This window comes from Physella acuta, unplaced genomic scaffold (assembly GCF_028476545.2).
Source record: "Physella acuta isolate Inbredline_101_S28 unplaced genomic scaffold, ASM2847654v3 ptg000889l, whole genome shotgun sequence".
Lineage (NCBI taxonomy): Eukaryota > Metazoa > Mollusca > Gastropoda > Physidae > Physella > Physella acuta.
In genome coordinates this window covers 271,169-291,228 of record NW_026732406.1, presented here as the reverse complement: position 1 = coordinate 291,228, position 20,060 = coordinate 271,169, and the positions used below count along the sequence as shown (strand labels likewise).

Below are 20,060 nucleotides of genomic sequence, written 5' to 3'. Positions count from 1 at the left end.
TTTTATGGTAGGGAACTATGTAAGATTGCTTTACCTGTATTAGCTGTGGTCACTACACTGCTGCTGGATGAAGGCATTGATGACATGGCAGATGACATAGATGATGGAGGCAATGGAATCCCGCTGTCATTGTAAGGCATTTTAGATTCACTACCCATGAGATGGTGAGGGTGTTGCATGTGTGGATGATGTAGGTGATCACTAGTGTTATGCCCAGGTGGGCTAATGTTTTCCAATGTCCGGGAATTGTCTCCGTTGTGGTGAGAACCAGAAGGTAGAGGTGAAGCTCCTGATGGTGTACTTACAGAGTCTGAGGTTTTTTCACCTTGATCAGAGGAATGGAAACCACTATCAACAGAGGTGGAATCACTTGGCACCCCCCCTGAACTGTCTGATCCTGTGGTGGACTCGTTATTTGGCAAATCAGGATGGTGTGCTGTGGTAGAGTTGGGTCGTGATGATGAATCGTGAGTGTCAGCATTGGACAAAGGTGATGTTTGATTTTGATCACCACCATGAGCAATACTAGATGAGTTGTTGGTCATAGCTGCTGGGCTGTGAGCTGATTTAGGCACTGGGGAAGATATGGATGGGCCTCCAACTATAGATGAGTTCATCCCACCAGAACTACTCCGTGCCAGCTGTTCAACTGCATTTGACATACTATTTAAACTTGGACTGCCTAAATTTGGAGAATTAGTCATATTGTTCATCTGAGCCAAAGGCCCTCCAGACTGGCCAAACATTCCTCTGGAGGGACTCATTGAGCCTCGGCTATGAGACATCCTAGGACCAACTGTGTTAGCAGCAGCCATCATGGCTGCTTGAGCAGCTTGGGCTGCTTTGTTTGAAGAGCTAGTATGCTGCTGAGGCATCATACCTGCCTGTCCTGATAGATTTGGTGCCATAGGTCCAGAAGTAGACCCAGGTGGCATAGAACCTGGACCTGATGGTTGTGGCATTCCATGCTGTCCTGGCATAGGTCCCATGCTGTAGCCTGGGTATTGACTGTTCATCATAGGACCCATATTTGTGTTACTTTGTGGATAAGCACCTGGGCCATAACCTTGCTGTCCCATACTTCTATTCATACCAGGCATGTTCCCATACATTGGAGCACCAGGCATTTGACCAGGTCCATTAGGATACATATTAGGCTGGGGTACAGGGTAGTTTTGCATAGGTCCAGACATAGGAGGACCACCCATACCAGGCTGTTGTCGACCATAGTTTCCTGTTGAACATTTTAAAATAAGTTTCAGTGACTAACAATTCTAATGAATCAGCACCTAACTGTTACATTAATAAAACACAATGACTGAACAAACTAAATTGTATGAAAATAAATTCACCTTGTGGATATTGTGCATTGTATTGAGGAAAATGTCCTGGCATTGGGCCACTTCCCATCTTACCAGAGCTGGGCATATAACCCATTGTGTTGGGAGGTGGCATCATTTGTTGATTGTACCCTAGGGGTGAAAAAATCAAAATCATGGTTTCATATTATTTTTTTTTAAAACAAATAAATTGAGATAAATACATAATAGGAAATATTTCAGAACAGGAGAGTTTGGTTTCAATTGGTGCTAACAAAATCAAATAATTTTAGTTAAGTTATATTGATGAGCTAAATTACACTAAAGAAAGTCAAGGTAAAAAAAAAAAATAATGAAGTAAAACAAATACCTGTGTCCATACCTTGCGTAGCCATGGGGGACTGAGTCATTCTATTATGTCCATCTACCTGTCCGGAAGGGGGACGTACAGGCATAGGACTGCCAGCTTGGACACCTATGAAATGGGGAGAGATTAAGAGAATAAGTTAGGCTTGTATTCCAGGAAAATAAAATCATTAGTACACCAAAAATAAACATGGATACAAATTGCTTGTATCACTTGGAAACGTTGAGGCAGGTTTCCAGCTAGAATATAGTAAAATGAGCAATGTTAGTGATTTCATTATAAGGGTACAACTAACTGAAAAATGCAAGATTTGTTTAAATTAAGATTTTGATTTGAGTAGTTCAAGTTAGTATTCTACACACACACATTTGCGACGTTATTAATAAAATGTGTACTGTTCACAAAAAAGTTAAGTCTGTTGTGCTCAGAGAAAAAAAAAGTCCGTGCTATTCTAAGCATGCAAATGACCTTTATTGACACGGAGTTTCTTGTCAAGGCCTCAATCGTTCGTAAAAATAATTATAGCCAGAGGGGTATCCCAAGTCTGCTCCGTGTTTCCGACTTACGCCACTAATGGACGGGCGAGGTCAGATCTTATTCAAACTTTTTTTCCCCGTCTTTATATAGTTATTATAGAATAGATATCATTAATACACGCTATATATGCTGCAACAACTTATTTTGCATGGGTCAACAAAACGAGAGAGGTCGAATTACTAATGAATAGCAAGCAGTAAGGAAGCCGATAATCGGGAGAAAGGGAAATTACTGCCATACGCTTTTTTACACCAAGCCTTCCCCATCCCCATTTTAATAGGTTTCCACCCCCACAACCCTTCCCCCTCCCCCCTATCCAATGGGGAAATTCCCTAACTTTAGTACGATCACCACGTAACCACATAGCGCGCGACTTATCAGCCCCCGTCCCTCCCCTTCGGCACTCTTTTTCTCTTCACTCTAGTCAAAAGCAGCGCATTAATTCACGTCTACCGGAATCTACCATGTGTAATGAGGAAAGAGAGGGAGAAGGGGGGGGGAGGTGGTGGCCTATTGATAGCTGTAACAATAACAACAGTTCATGATCAGCTGTCAGACCGGCGTGCAGTGTATTTTTTTTTCCTGCTGGAGGGTTTCAATCAGAGCTCACTCAGAGCTAAACATTCTTCACTACCTGCTTATGTATCCCTACACAAAGGTAGGATAACCTATCTCATCTTACAATAAAATACACCTTTTTTAAGTTGAATTATTTGACATCGGTAGAAACAAACGAAAAAACATTGACTATCTAGATAAAGATCATCTTTAAAACATAGCGCTAAATAAAAATGTATTGGAGAAAAAGCGTTTATGAACAATTATAAACACGTGTTTAAATAATTTATCAACAAGAAACATGTATTTAGTGATAGTGCAACTCAAACAGTTTTTAAACAATTTACCAAGTGCTAATTAAAAAGCTATCCAACTAAAATTAAGCACCCATGATGATTTAATATGCTAAATAAATTTTAATGCAATTTAAGTACAGTACAGTTGAAAAATGTGGAAAGAGAATGTGAGGAAATAGTTAACTACACATATTAAAAAAGAATAAACCTTGTTGAAAAAGGATTTTTTGTCATGCTTATAAGTTATTGTGTGTTTTATTTATATATCAGTATAAATTGGGCATATATTGCCTGCTAATAGAACAACAATAAACTTAAATTAGAGGTTAAATTAAAACAGAACACAAACACAGCTTAAGTTATGCAGCCTAAATGTAAATACATTGTATCTGATAAGCTTTATTCAACTGCTCTATGGTAATGGTGAACTTTCTGTACTTTGGGCTAGGATTTTTGGTTAGCTAAATTCAAATTAGCAAATTAATGAGCCAAAATAGTAATGAGGGTTTTCAATTTGGTATCATTTATTTAATAGTTTTATGCTATAGAGATGATAGTGAAAGAAAGAAAAAATGTGCCAATGAAGTACCAACCTGGAATGGAAGCAGGAGTATTAGATCTTGAACCAGATGAACCAACTGGAGATGGTGCAGGTCTAGGGCCACCAGTTGAGCCACGGGAGTTGTCTCCACTCAGGTCTTCTGATAAACCAAGATCCTATCATAGAAAAAATAAAGGATCAGTTTATCACTTGTCACATCCAAAGTTAGACATTCAAATAATTTGCTTGATTCCAAACTCAGTGGTCAGAGATTTGAGTCCATCTGCTGTCTAAAAGCTGATAAGAGCCTACCAGTGCATTTGTTAAACTAAAATTGCATGAGAGAACTAGTTTATTTAGAAAAACTCATGCAAGTCTAGATTACGACTGTTACTTGGGTATAAAAATAGCTTTTTATTTTATAAACATGGCATCTGAAAGAAGCATATTATTTACAGATTAAAGCCAAACACTTAAGTAATAAAATATATTAACCACAAAAAATAACACAATATAGGCATATAAAGCCAGTCTGCTTATATATTATATAGAGAGATACCCTTCAATGACAAAATATTTTTAAAACCACACCCAATTGGGATACTTTTGAACAACAATATCATTTTAAAAATAAATTTCTCAATAATGGAACCAACGACAGAAATACCATATTATAATATAAAACCCTACCCCACCCACTGAAGTAAGAAATTAAAACGAGCTCAGTACAGATAATTTATTTGTTTGAATCAGAGCCCTTCCGTGTACTCCCCCTCTTCTCACCCCTCTCCGCTCCTTTTTATTCGTTCAGCCGCTTCTGCGCTCGTTAAATCTTTAATGCACAGCGTACAGTGTGATTCATGTTAGCTTTTTCTGCTCTTTCTATCCAACAACAGTTTATTTATTTTTGTTATAAATTCAAAAATGGTGACAACGATTGAATGATTACGGTTCTCCTTGCACACAAGCTAAGCACAAAATTGTTTTCGAGAGAAGAGAAAGACTTACCGGGTGTTTTAACGACGAGTGACTGTTTTACCCGCTCTTTAACTTAGTCACGGCTATTTTAATGAAAACCTCGATCCCACGTCCATTCTCTATGACGAATGAGAAAACTACATATTCTAGACACAGCACAGAAAGCCTAGCCAGGCGTCGTTTAAGTCTCTAACCCTAGCTCCAGCATTGGAAAAGTATTGGACTGAAACCAAGCTCTATTATCACCTGGGTCGAGCCACTATGTTGTTGTATGCGCAGGCAGGCAGGCAAGCCAGGCAGACACTATACACACCAGCTAGGCTAACCACACGGAGAAGGTATCGATTCTCCCTACCAAACGATACCTAAATTTTACAACGTATTGGATTCGTTGAGACTCAAGAAATAATAGAACTGCGATTACTACTAGATCGAGTCTTTATTAAAGCTTTGATATTGGAATTGGCTAACAATTTTAAGAATATTAATTATTAATCTTAACTGACTGCATACTGTCTACATTTACAACTATTCATATCTCTCTCTCTCTCTCACACACACACACACGAGACTGCGATGAATAGAAATTACATCCATACATAAAGCCTCATATACACGCGGCTTGTCATACATGAAACCTGTTTTTACGTGTTAAATATTAGAGATGAAAGCTTTATTATAACTTAAGTACACTGCGTGTGAAGGGAATTTTAGAAGCACTTCACGCGCATCAGGTGAGGGTGGTGGTAATAATGAATACTTATTTTTATAACTATGGGGTTTCAATAGGAGGGGAAGTAGAGAATATTGAGGTAGCAATCATCGTTTTTAAGTTTAAATTATAAATAATTCATCTGTTACTATTAGTTTAAGAGAGTCTGTACTGTTTACTGTTGTTTTTCCCCCCTAGGCGGGTGGGGTTCTAGTTGTTTTGTAATCGCTTGTGATGAGGAGCAAAAGCAGGTTAAATAGAGTGACGTCATTTTTGAACGACCCATTACCTCTTACTATTAGACAAGAATATGTTCATAATATGTATGCTCATGGAGCTGCTACGGTGTAGTGATAGATATTTATTTCAACATGTGTGTAAGTAACGCATTAAGAAATAAAAGACACGAAAACAGTGAACTAGTAATCAAAATATGCAATGATAACTGATAACTGCAGTCACTGCTCTAGGCTAATAGATAAAATACAATGTTTCTACTTTCACTTTTGGGTAAAAACGACTACTTTTATCTCAGGGGAATTCCGTTTTTTTCTTTCCAAGAGAACCTCCCCTCTCCCCCCCCCCCCTTTCCTCTTCCAGCACAACACATGCACGTCTAAACATTCAGCTGTAGTCAGACAAGCCATCCCCATTAGCTGAAATGTCTCTCGGCTTCTCCAGTCATGCGGGCTTTAAATATGAGCAAGTTACGGACCAGTTGTCTACAACGTCCAGCTTAAGTTCTAGCATGCTCATAAAACCAGTACAGAATATAAAACTTTTTTTTTTGCCTTCATTTAAAACTCTCTTCTCACGGGGTTTGCGCCTTTTTAACTAGTCTCATAAAATCCTTCAAACATTAAACTCAAAACGTTTATTATATAGATCTAGACCAGGTTCTTGCAGCCGGGTGCATAGAATGGTTTATTTATAAGGGCTAAGGTAAAGATTATTTGCATAAAAGTAGTAGAGTTCTGCTATGGCAAGATAAAATATAGTTCTGTATCTTCCAACGCGAATCTTTACTTCTGTAGTCTACTTCTCATGCATACCTAAAGTTGCCCCCCCCCCCCCCCAACCCCTCTCAAATAAAGACTAAGACATTTATCATAGGATTGCGCCCCTTTCCATCGTGTTATTCAGCTCCTTTTTATTCTCACTTCGTGCTGCTCCAACGCACTGAAAAATAACGAAAGCCAGCCAGCAACTATCGAGCAAGCGCAAAACCCCCGCATGAATCGCGGGGAGGGTAGGCTATGCTAGGAAAATTTAAGTGTTGGACTTGGTTTACGTTCCACCTAGCAATACTGGCTGTTATTATGGAGAGCGAGGAAAAGAATAACGCTGGGCTTGCGTATTCGCAACATCCTGTTGGGAGACGAAATGTTGTCTGTATGTGAACGTGTCGAATACACGCAAAATAAGACAAAGAATGCTAAATAACAAGTCAATTATCCGATATAATATTCGGTTAAACGCATTGCGCCAAAACGGATTTCGTCTTATTAGAAGCACAGCTTGTGCTGACTGCCTGAGCAAGGGCCGGGCAGGAAAGCTAGCTCGTTGTGGGCCGAGGGTAATCTATAGCTGAGGGCTAGAAAATCAATACACGCCAGCATGGAGGAGAGCCAACACAAGGCTTATCACAAAATGAAGCTTTACTACAGAGGCCGGGGCCCTGTAAGGGTTACACAGAAGTTGTTTTTTTTTACAACTGTTGAGAAGGAGCTAAAGGAAATATCTTTACAACTGAGTGTACTGAGGTAGTTGGTTAGAATTATATATGGGTTTTATGAAACACTGTAACTAAACATAAAATTTTGAAACAGTGTTTCTGACATTGTTTAATATTTTTTTATATAGGCCTTAATCACTATTTTCAACTAAATAATGCATAAAATCCTAGGCTTACACAGCTCCTAATTTGCAATAGGATATATAAAACAATCACTTATGTATATATATATATATATATATATATATATATATATATATATATATATATATATATATATATATATATATATATAGGGAGTGAGAGATAAAGAGAGTAAGGGAGATGGCAGTGAAATACTGATAAAGAATATAATTGAATAAATGTATCCGTCCTCTCCACCCCCCCCCCCCCATAAAAAATGAATATATGACTAATGTAGAAAAGAATATTGCAGTTATATATTATCTGCTTAAAACTATCTGCAAAGTAAACGCTAAGTATGTGTATAACTAGCCTTTTTACGACTTTAAACAACATACACATACCATAATATTTATTAAGTACAAAATGCCTGGAAGTACACACTGAAGCCTATCTATGAGATGTATGCTAAAGCCAAGGAAATGATACCCAACATATGTTAATCTATTTTTCTTTTAATTAAGTGATCCCTTTAATTTAAATGCATAAAAATAAGGGAAGTTTAAGACCATCAATTATCTGTAATAAAAACAAAACATTACAAATTAAGGGGAGGTAAAAAAAATCATTTTGAATAAAATATTCTCGTTTCAGTGTTAGGAAACTATCCCTGACAGAGCCCCACAATTTCCTCCGAGGCAGATGTGGGGTTTTTCCTCTCGCGCCAGTCAAGCTTATACCGAACGTCGGCTCTGCATGGGTCTCGTTGTTATTTTTAGACAGGCCTATCAGTCTTTTCCCTATAGCCTGAACAAAGAGTAATGGCAAACGCGGAGTTTTATGTGAGGAGATTTCGAACCTAGCAGCATTGAGGGAAGTGGAAATAAAGGGAGACAAAATATAGTTTGGGAAAGGGAATTCCTCGAGCAACGACGCTGTTTGCGGCCAAATGTTATTTAGAACAGCCTCAACTCTAGAGGGAATTAACAGTAATTACTAAAAGGGAATTTAACACACACACACTGAGGGAGAAAGAGAGAAATACACCCAACCGCGCTTGAATTGACCATAAGCATCTGGATTGCAAATGTTAGATTAACTTTAACATGTCGGCAGTTAGCCCTTTATAACTTGGTCAAAATGCACCAGAAAGTTTACTATCCATACTTCTGATAGGCAAACTTAAGATAATATGGTTATGTGCCAATGCTATGACTACGTTATAAATCATTTTTTCTATAAACACAGAGAGTTCAAACACACAACAAAACAAGTTCCTCGGTCTTCATTTATTAACTTAATCTTTTGAAAGAACGGTCCTTAACTGGGTTAGTTTACTTCCTATCAAAAGCTTAACAGTCTTTGCACAAGATAGCTAACTCAAAGAGGAATGTATATATATATGTATAAATAAAAACTTGAGAGATATATCCACAATTGTGCCCTCCCCCCCCCCCCTCCATATTAGACAATCATGGTCTACAATTGTACAGCAACACAAGCATGGTCTAAAACATGTAAACACCAGACAATCATGGTCTACAACGTCTACACACCAGATAATCATGGTCTACGTGTACACACCAGACAATCATGGTCTACAACGTGTACACACCAGACAATCATGGTCTACAACGTGTACACACCAGACAATCATGGTCTACAAGGTGTACGCACCAGACAATCATGGTCTACAACGTGTACACACCAGACAATCATGGTCTACAAGGTGTACGCACCAGACAATCATGGTCTACAACATGTATAAACAATCATGGACTACACTTGTACACACCAGACATCATGGACTACATGTGTACACACCAGACAATCATGGTCTACGTGTACACACCAGACAATCATGGTCTACGTGTACACACCAGACAATCATGGACTACACATGTACACACCAGACAATCATGCTTTACATGTAAACACCAGACAATCATGGTCTACGTGTACACACTAGACAATCATGGACTACACATGTACACACCAGACAATCATGCTTTACATGTAAACACCAGACAATCATGGTCTACGTGTACACACCAGACAATCATGGACTACACATGTATACACCAGACAATCATGCTTTACATGTAAACACCAGACAATCATGGTCTACGTGTACACACCAGACAATCATGGTCTACGTGTACACACCAGACAATCATGGTTTACATCGTGTACACACCAGACAATCATGGTCTACAACGTGTACACACCAGATAATCATGGTCCACACTTGTAGACACCAGACAATCATGGTCTACATCGTGTACACACCAGACAATCATGGACCACACTTGTACACAACAATCATGGACCACACTTGTACACAACAATCATGGACTACTCTTGTACACCACAGACAATGATCGTCTTCATGTATAGACAATCATTGTCTACACTTGTACACACCAGACAATCACCACACAATCATGGTCTACAACATGTACACAACATGATACATTGTCAAAATCAGCCTGTTAAAGATAAGCATTATTAAGGCATAATGTACTAGATTCAAAATATAAATCTATATGTATGTTCCTTTCACCCTTGTCCTAACTATCAGGACAATTTTTTATTTGAATAGCATGGAATAAAGTTCAGCTTAAGGGTTATCTTTCAATGAATATGAGTGATAGGTTGTATACATCTGAGTACTAAAGGGTTGAGATTTGAATTTCTATTTAAAAAGCTCTATGAAACAAAAGAAAATTTAATGTTGACTCAATTTAATATAGTTGTACTTAGATGTTAACATGGTAGAATTTCACAGAGAATCAACGCCAACAAGTGCTGGAGTAGTTACAAAACTAAGTGCAGAGGCATTGCTAAAAATACTGTTTACTAAACAGCCATTTCTATCATTAACAGTAACTGCTTATAACATGGTAGCCAACACAATGCACTGCACCAAAAACTTGAAAGCAACCAGCCAGTGTGTTACTATCATGCCAAACACCTTTTATAGTGCCTTCCCTCCCCCTTTGTTTATGGCTCTTATATTTCTGGCCTACTTGCAATGATCTATTACCAGACTTTTACTTGTACACTATCAGCACACCAAGACTACCCATTCTTCAATAGTTACATGTTGTCACAATATTCTTGAGGACTTTAAAAACTGCTTGTTACCATTAATTCAACAGAGTAGCTGTTCGCAACTAGACATACTTTCCATTTAAGTTAATTGCATTTAAAAACAAACAACTTTTCTAAACACTTCAGATATATAGTGTGGTCCTAATACTACATAAATAGTATAAATACATAAATATCATGTATGTATTCCGAGTTAAGTCATTAAAGTAGTGTATTATAGTAACTATACAAACTAGAGAAATTAAGCACAAGTTTCATCTGTTCACTATTTTGGATAGTACATTGCTTGCAGTAGTTGCATTAGATATGGTTATATTAAAATAAATGTCAAATAAATCCTCCCCATACAAAGACAAAGCCTAAACAAAATCTGAGAGCAAAAATTGTTTTGACTCATATGACAAATTGGGAGCAATTTATGTATACCATGTCAGGCTGCATAAAGATTAGATCTAAAACCTTGCCCACACAATAGACCCTCAGTAAAACCTAAACATAATGACTTTAAAAAGTTAAAACTTACAGATTTCATATCTTGACTGTTTTCTTCTTGTTTCATAGACTGAAGTATATAAAATGTAATAATTGATAACTTTGAAGAAAGCACAACAATCCATAACAAGTGAAAGAATTTGAAATTTTAAAAGTTAAAAAAAGAAAAAAGAACTGAAGACAAAGTTTTAGGGAATATATTGTAAACTTACATAAACTGAACCATGGTCAGAAGGAGATGGTGATGGTTGTTTGGGTGAGTTTTGTACCATGTTCTGCATCTGTTGTATCTGTGACTGTTGTGGAGTTGGTGGTCTAGCGGCGGGTGATAACGGTGGTCCAGGAGGTTGCTGTGAAGGAGGCATGTACATTTGTGGTTGGGGTGGTCCGTGGCCATACATTTGGTTAGGCATCTGCAAATAAACGTTTTTGATATCAATACACATACACATTAGAAAGTTGTTGATTCCTCTAGTAAAAAGTGATTAGGTGCTTTATAGATGTTTTAAAGAGATCATTGTCTATCAGGTATAATAAAAATGTTCACCTGTCCACCCATCATAAACCGCTGAGGGCCAGGACCCATAGCCATTTGCTGGCTCATGTATTGGCCGCCCTGTGGTGGGTAGGAGCCCCCCATAGTTGGCCGGCGGCCTTGGCTCATGTCGTTATTGCCGCCAGACTGAAATACACATTAAAATATGTTAATTAGCTTACAAATCATTTATGTAATTCCTCATTCAACCCTAATATATATTGTTTATATTAACCTTATACTAAAATTCAGGGAAATCAAATGTATTGTTTCATCTATGACTGGGAAACAACACAATATTACCTTATACAAACAACAAAAAAGTACAATTAGGAAAACACTTTTTAAAAAAAAACAATACATACAACTAATTATTCACACTTTTCAGACAGAAATCCTACACCTAAGAAATTTTAACATCTGTTTAGACTACAGCAATATCAAATATCCATGCATCAAGAAACTGTAGCACAGATATTACTGATAATTATAGTGAATCACCATTTCAGGGAAAAAAATTGATAACGTAATTACAGCTTTTTAATTATCAATAAAAACTTTCTATACACAAAAACAGCACTTCAAAACTTAGCATGCCTTCTACTAGACAACTCAAGATTAATGCTAGAACAGTTGAAAATATAAGCACATTCTACTGTACTACAAATTTGGATGAAATACTTAGGAAGATCTCATTGAAACAAAACTTTTGCCAATCAATAAAATTGTACTACATGCACTTAAAAACAACTGTCAATTGGGAAACATTGTATGCGATGCCATATACATTAAAAACATTAAGTTTTTAATACAAAACAGACATTCACTTGATAGTTAATATTTAAGTTCACCCACACACACCCAAACAATAAGTAAGTGTACAAATCAATGTGCTGTTTAGTTAAATACAAAGAAAAAAACTGGCCATTAAAAATAAAAGTCTAATCAATGCATTTTTACAGTAAAGTTAAACTTTAGAATGTGGGCCAAAAATTGTCAGAACAACAATGTTTAGCTTAAAAAATAAACCATGGTCTGCAAAAAAAAAAATAATCTGGGATTACACATTATACAACAGTGCACTAATTTATTAATAGGTGGGGGAGGAGTTTCCCTATCCTTGCCAACAGCTTGCAAACTTCATCTCTAACCCACATTGAAATAAAAATACGTAAGAGTTAAGAATAGAATGTAATCTGCCCGAGCGCTGGGTAACTAAACGAGGGGAGGGAGAGATTGAAAGAAAAAAAAATGTTTCAAGGTTAAGTCTTGACCTCGTTATTAAGACGAAGAGACAGAAATACCAGGGGTCATCGAGTGCACATTCTATTGCAGGCACTTGCACTGTTCTATTTATTGTGTTCTCTGAAAACAGCTGTCAAACGTTTGCTTACGCGTAGCTCTCAGCGTTGGTTATTAGCGTGAGCCTATTGAAAAAAAATTGTGACCGAGACATGCTCCGCATCACCCCCCACCGTCTCCTCTCTCCCTCACAGTTCCGCCCCCATAACCCCTCCTCCCCCCCTCCCCTCTGCGGCTCAATTTCTTTTCAATTCAACTGTAGAGTAAAAGAACTGGAAAGCAATTACAAGTACACGCGGACAGACGAACACATTTTTTTTTTACTTCAAGGAGAAAATAATCCATTGATGCGGTGTCAATGCGTTGTGATGTCTATTCTTGTGTAGTAAGTGTTGGGAAAAAAAAGAAAAAAAAAAACTTTTGACTGATAAAATAAAATGACGTGTATTTACACGTGTAATTTGTAAAGAGGTTAAGTAACACAGATAAAATAGTGTGCCTAACCTATTCAGATCAAGTCGGTACGTTCAAAGTTATTTCAATATTTCAGCCATCTTATAAATTTCGACATTTTTGTATAGGATCGCCTCACGAAAATTCGTATACAAATTCAACATATCAGACGGGTTAACTTCTGAAAAGCTTCGCTGACACCGGTTGTTGGGTAAAACTAAGCGCTCTAAGCATTTAACTGATTGTGTGACCTGGGTAATTCTGGGAAATACAAATACAGTAAAGTAACAATATGGACCTAGACCACTAGCAGTTTTAAACACCCAGACTTATTGACTACAGCTATCACTACGTCATGTCCCACCACCCTCACCCTTTTTTTTTGTAGACAGCTGGGCTAGCTTTTTACTTGTGACGCCTCGGCTGACAACATATCCATAAACCCGAACAGTAAAATAGCAGGGGGTGGGAGGGGAGAGAGAACGTGGAGGCGATTCGAAAATTGAATGAAAGAAAAACTGGGTTACGACAGGTCATCGAAATGTCAGCAATGATACTGGCAAGCCAAGTTTACAATGCTCAGGTAATAGCAGTTGTCAGTTCTTAGAGTGGGGGCAAGTAGTACAGCCACTTGTGAATGACATGTTTAGTACACACGTCGCACTTTTAGCGCCAATTAGCAATCATACATAAACGCTGGATATAAATAGGAATCTATATTTAGTTCAGTTAAAAATGCAAACCCCTTACATGCGACAAAACAATATAATCAAAATAGGGTAATAGAGAGGCTATTTCTTAAACAAACATAAATTTTGCAAATTGTAATGATGCACAATTATGTTTTAATTATTTTTTTTTAATTGACTATGCATATCTGAAAAGTATTAATATTTGGCGCATTCATATCCAACACACATCACCGCTAACTCATCAGTGTCAACACGTAGCCTACAATGGTATGAGGGCAAAGTACCAAATCAAGCTGGGGCCACACACGGTCAATATTTATTGACTACACAGCCGCATTGGTGTGATTGAGATAAACGCGTGAAGGGTCAGTGGCCTTGATTCCCCCCCCCCCCCCTCAACTAGTCTTTTAGAGTGCGCTGAGTACTGTGATCAAATTAGATCACGGTCGCTCTAATAATGGAACGTGATGATGCAAGGGGTTTTCGTGACCTGGTTCACTTTTTATTGTTTTCAAGCCTTTCCTAACCTTTGCCCGCCCCACACAGTAAAGGCGGTTGACTGGATAAGTATTGATTGATATGAGTGGCCTTGACAAAGGCTAAAGTACTGCACCATGAGAACCAAAACAGTGATTATTAAAAATGCTAAATAAAACCAATTAGAGATAAGTTGTATGCTATTTCATTTTGCAAACTCTATGTAATAATATGGTGAGTGCAATAGAAAAACAATTTAGAATGACTAAAAGTGCACTGAAATTTAGGGCCAAAGGTTTATACATTACTGCTTTAATTACAGGATAATTTTGAGTTTAATGTAAACTAAACAGAAAATGTGCTCTTGCCTTAAAAAGCAGGAAGTAATATAATTATTTATATGCTGAGAATGATAATTGAAATGGTAAAGGTCAAGAGTACAATTAGGCAAAAAAAGTTCCCACTGAACAATCACTGGTGTAACTAATTTAAAATTATAATATAATTAATAATACATTTTTAGCTGAATACAACATGTTTAGAACTAGCATGGAACCCTGGTCCTTATTAAACTAACATCAAATATTTGTTCAAGTGAATCAAGAATTAATCACACAAATACGATCAGACAAAAAAATAAATACTAAGAATTTTGCTACAAATGTGAAGCTGTTGTTTTGGAACAAAGAAATACTGAATGAAAATAAATCTGGATTACAGGTGATTAGTTAACAAATTTAGAAAATGTGTAAGAATCCCTTTTCATTCAAATAGTTACTAATTAATAAGCAAAAATAATGGTAAAAAAAGCTGACTGGAATAAAATTTTAAATAGTGCATAAATATAATATTAGTATTGTGACTCTGACTAGCTTAAGTATAGGATAAGTCCGTAAGTAATGCATCAATATGGGCAAATTAACATGCAAGTTGGAAGCAGATTTTTTTTAAACTTCCAGATCTTGTAACAGGTTTTAAAAAATTAAAAAAAACTAGTAAACAAAACAGCATGCATACATTATAAAACACTGCATAAAATGAACTTAAAACTGGATGCAAAAAAAAAAATTAAAGCATTACTAAAGCACAATGGTTGCAAGCATGGGTAACAGTGTCATTGGAAGGCATGAACTGTTTAATAACCAGATTTACCTGACTCCGATATAGTGTAGAGCCAGGTGCTTGTTGAGGATAGGTGTATGGATGGCCACCTAACCGAGAGCCCCAACCAGGAGGCTGTTGCTGTTGGTGGTGCAATGAATATGGAGTTTGAGGGGGTGAATTCATTTCACTCTTTGACTGAAGGCTGGGTGCTAGGTTGTCATCACGACTACTTGATGAACTAATAGACAATGATGGTGTGGCTTTAGTGATGGTGCTGGAGGACTGTAGCAGATTATTCAGTGTTGGTGTGGTCCCTGTTTGCTGGACAGGAAACCCATGGCCTGGCACTGAATGCATTCTATGAGGACTATAGTTGCTTGGTTGATTTGGGGTAATAGAGCCTATGGAGTTCGATGTCATTGAATAAATAGGATGCATTGATTGCTGTATTTTGTTTGGCGCAGATCCTGGAAAATATCGAGCATGTTGGGCATAAGGATGAGCATGTCCTTGATACTGAGAATTCACAGGATAATCTGGATTGATATAACCAGTTGTGGGTCTGCTAGTTGTGCCACAGGCATCATCATCAGGTGAATTTCCACCAAATTCTGAACCTTGAATTTGTGTTTGGAATTGTGACCTGAACCCAGAGCCTGTAGCAGACCCACCATACCCTGGTCCTGTCATTTGGTGGGTATTTACATTGTTTACTGATCCTTCTTCCATTTTATCAAATTGTTCTGGATCCCCAGTGAATCTTGAACGAGCATGTCCACCACCCCCAGGATAGCAGTAAGTCCCATTGTTCATATCTGTCTCAAAAATACAGCACTTTTTTTCTAGATTTTTTTAAAGTAAATCCATTTATCACCAAATTGTTTTTTTCTGTTCAATTTCCATTTCCTTTAAATTTACATCTGCACAAGCAATAATTGTGAAACAGGTAATAATATAAAACACATACAAAGTTAAAACCCATAGGCAATAGCAGCAAATAGTTCAAATAGATAGAACACTAATAGTCCTTAAATTAAAATACATGTTAACATCAGAACATCCTGTGTAAAATTTCAACTGAAATCAAAACTAGTAGGCTACTAACAAACTAGAAAAGCATTATAATCCAGTAATACCACAGGTGAATGCTATGAATTGATGGTTTTTGTTATGAGATTCCAAGATTTTGTAAAGACAGACTTAAGAAAAACAAACTTAGCAAGACGTTATGTCACACTGTCAGTCAAGGGGGTCTGAAAAGCTGCTAGGCTGAAAACTTTGGTTGATAAAAACATTTTAAGAAAGACAATCCACTTAAAATTTAGAATTAATCAAGATTTTGTTGAGAAAAAGGATAGGAATATATGGAGATAGACATAGTAGATCCCCTGTCCACTTATAGTTTAATCAGTCTAGGTAAAGCCAAAAGGCTAAAAAAAAAATCAATGTCGTGGGAATGGTTTGTCTATTTTATAAAACTAGACTAAAGCAAACAAGGTATTTGAGACATATTAGGAGTAAAAATCATATGTACATGTGTAGCTAAATGGCAACATGAATAACGAATGTTTGACAAATAGTGCTACCCCTGTTTATTTCCCATTGTATGAGAAAGAAAATTTAAATAAAAAGAATAGAGGAACAAACAATGTGGTGACTAGTAATTGAAGATTCTAAACTATTAATTATACCTATTACAGAAATAATGCTTACATAACACTGTAAAACATTGATAATTATTATAAATTTTTTTGGATTGGCTAGTAAAATGCTGGTAATTCAGCAAAACCTAGAGAAAACCATATTCCTAAGATATGTATCAGTCACACCAAACAGTAACCATACATGGATAATCCCTAAGATCAAGGATAGCTTAGTAAAAAGGAAATTGTTAATGCCTTTTTAAAATTGTTACATTGATATGATGATCTTACCAAAATGTAGTTGGCCTGAAAAGGACTATTTTACGTAGACCCTATGTTTATGTAAAATCATGTAATACTAATGTTACGTTTTTAAATAACTATTAACTAAAACAAACCTAACTACTTACTTACACTTTAAATATTACAAATGTTGGCCTACATTTATTTCTGATAACAGGCCACTGTAATACTTTACAAATGCTACTATTTAGACTAATGCTAATTATTCTGTAAAACATTAGGAGTGTGGTGTTTTAAACTTTTTAAATTTAACTAAGCCTACAAAATGAAAGAGTAAATAGTTCTACAATCCAAATGATAATGTATTTTTTTTTAAATGCTAGAACTATTACTTTATTAGTGGCCCTATATTATGTTACATTTGAAATTTGAAACCCAATTCCCTTATTAAATTATAGCCTACATGAAATCAATCCATTCTAGATCTAACTCTAGAACTATTTTGATAGTCCAAACCTACACATTGTTATTTTCTTGTGTGACAAGTAGATTTACTAGATTTAAGAATCAAATACTGATGTGATAAAAGAAATGAGAGGATTTGGAAATAGTGATGCATAGACCTAGGGCCTAGATGAATATTTAAATGTGTAGAGGCGATAGATCTAGATTTATTTATTTGTTTGGCCTAATGATACATAAACCTAAGTGAATATTTAAATGTGTAGAGTCCATAGTTAAAATCTAAATTACTTTTTCAGTATGACTGGTACTAGACTAGGCTAGAGATGGTTAACAGCAAGTAATTCAACATGTCAAACCTCTAAAAATGAAATTCTTACAAAAGTAAAGTTAGATTCTAGATCTAGATCTAGTCTAGATTCTAGATCTAGATCTAGAATCTAATTCATAATACAATCAGTGACTGCTGTTACCAGATCTAGAAATCACATCTAGATCTAGATCTCTAATTGTCTCTAGATCTAGATCTACTTTAGTTAGACTCTCAAGTGAGTCTACCTACAGTAGATCTATAGTGACCTAGTCCAATAATCTAGTGACTAGTCATTATGTATTTCACTTAGATCTAGATCTAGGCCTTTTTAAGTCTATAGTGACTCTATAGTCTATAGACTATTATAGGGCAGTATGAGTAGTATTAGGGCACTATTATAGGCCTAGATCTAGATCTTTATTCTAGAGATTTAAAGAATCAAGATCTAAGAATCTAGATCTATAAATAAGCTAGATCTAGGCCTAACTAATCTGTCTATTCCCTGTAAAAAAATATTCATATTGCTAACCTCACTAAGCACCAAATTTCCAAAAGTAGGCCTAGACTAGGCCTTAAAAAATGCCTTGTAATTCACCGATTGTTTATAACTTTGACAGAATTTTAGGCAGAGTCGTGTTACAAATGGAATTTATTATAACAGTTTTCAACAATATAAAATGCTCATTACAAGTTACAACGCTTCGGATTAGTACAATTTCTGAGTAATGCTTCAAAACTTCACAAAGTCAGTTCCCTCACGACCTCCATGTTGGTCTGCCATTTCTGACTGCTAAGAAGAAAGTTGGCTAAACGCTACGCTAAATAAGGGTAAATCAGACAAATGAAGAATAGCTTAAACTACGTTAATACTCACCCCACAGTCAAAAATGTTAGACGATTGTGTATAATACAAGACAGTGGCGATTAAGACTACTTAGTTGCATATAATCTAAAACTTCAGTGATTCGTAAGTTAAAAAACGGTAACGCACCCTGTCTTCTGAAAGTTGTATCCACAACCTTGATGATCCAAACTGCTGCTTCCTGGTATAGCTCTATAATTCCTATTTTTTTTTTATTTTGCACGTGGGTTCCACGCTGATGCCAATTGATGAATAACAACAAAAACAATTTTTTTTAAAAAGGTTAGGCGCCAGGCAGCATGGTCTTATCATACAGAGATATTGTACACTTCAATAAGCGGGAATATCACAGGTTTTCGACAGTTTTGAATTCATCCGCAATGGCGTGTTATAGGAAGGGTCATACGTCTGACCCTTATCAATTGTTATGTGTACATTACTTTCGTTTTTTATAGCTTCCGTAGAAAGGTAACACTCATTGGAGGTTGTTTTGGCACACAGCATCCGCTAAACAGTACTTGGGAATTCTTCTTTAATGCCTTGACTGAGCGCAAGTTTACGCTGTGATGCGCCAAGCATTCTTTTTCAGTCATCACTTCTATAGAACGCTTACAAAAGCCTCCTGCGAATCAAAAACTTCAAGGAAGAAAAGTAGTTATAATGATGATAATGCTACTAATAATATGCTAAAGATATAAAGATTGTATAAAAGTGTCTGCATCTACATTAAAATATGCATTAAATGATCTTAATAAACTATTTTTTTCGCCAGTACATTTTTTTTGTTTTGTGAGGGAGGTGAAGAGAACAGCAAGAAAATACCACAGGTTTTCGTGTGACGTCAAACGAAGGCCAAAGCTCGTAGATGTTATCGAGCGAGGGCTAATTTTTTTTTTATATTCAGCTCAGTTGGCTGTTTTTCATTCTAATGGCCAGAAAATGATCTAAAACATAATTTTTCAAATCTATATTGTCGGAAAATGTTTGTAAAATACAAATACATATGAATGTTGATTGTAAATTATAGTTAAAGCCACAAGTCTGTAATAAAAGTAAGCTGGCTGTTCCCGTTATAAAACTCCACCCCGTTTTGTAGCCAGAAACTTTTCGTAACACAAGGCTTTAGCAGTCATGCCGCGCGCATCGAGCGAGGAAAGAGGTCGACAATCGACTGACAGAACGCCAAGGGTGAAAGGGAGGCA

The 20,060-nt window shown here is 36.5% G+C and overlaps 2 protein-coding genes across 12 annotated transcripts in view; both read right to left on the bottom strand.

Annotated features, from left to right (window-relative positions):
* The window catches only part of LOC131952686 (cilia- and flagella-associated protein 298), a 53,687-nt gene extending 35,368 nt beyond the window's left edge, over nt 1-18,319 (bottom strand). For all 3 annotated transcript variants that reach the window (XM_059315458.1, XM_059315455.1, XM_059315460.1), the window contains exon 1: nt 18,303-18,319. The gene's annotated coding sequence lies outside the window, so the exon portion shown is untranslated. The remainder of the gene's footprint in view (nt 1-18,302) is intronic.
* Nucleotides 1-19,472, bottom strand: part of LOC131952680 (trithorax group protein osa) — a 28,888-nt gene extending 9,416 nt beyond the window's left edge. For 3 of the 9 annotated variants that reach the window (XM_059315438.1, XM_059315443.1, XM_059315440.1), the window contains exons 1-9: nt 18,871-19,472; nt 15,384-16,255; nt 11,320-11,454; nt 10,985-11,185; nt 10,804-10,842; nt 3,671-3,794; nt 1,690-1,794; nt 1,353-1,472; nt 35-1,234 (exon numbers count right to left, since the gene is read on the bottom strand). In XM_059315438.1, coding sequence (XP_059171421.1) covers nt 35-1,234; nt 1,353-1,472; nt 1,690-1,794; nt 3,671-3,794; nt 10,804-10,842; nt 10,985-11,185; nt 11,320-11,454; nt 15,384-16,148 — 2,689 coding nt within the window. In that variant the 5' untranslated portion in view covers nt 16,149-16,255; nt 18,871-19,472. Of the gene's footprint in view, nt 1-34; nt 1,235-1,352; nt 1,473-1,689; nt 1,795-3,670; nt 3,795-4,626; nt 4,863-10,803; nt 10,843-10,984; nt 11,186-11,319; nt 11,455-15,383; nt 16,256-18,870 lie in introns of those variants that run through there. The other 6 variants (XM_059315441.1, XM_059315439.1, XM_059315442.1 and 3 more) reach the window with 6 other exon arrangements.
* Nucleotides 19,473-20,060: the final 588 nt, after the last annotated feature.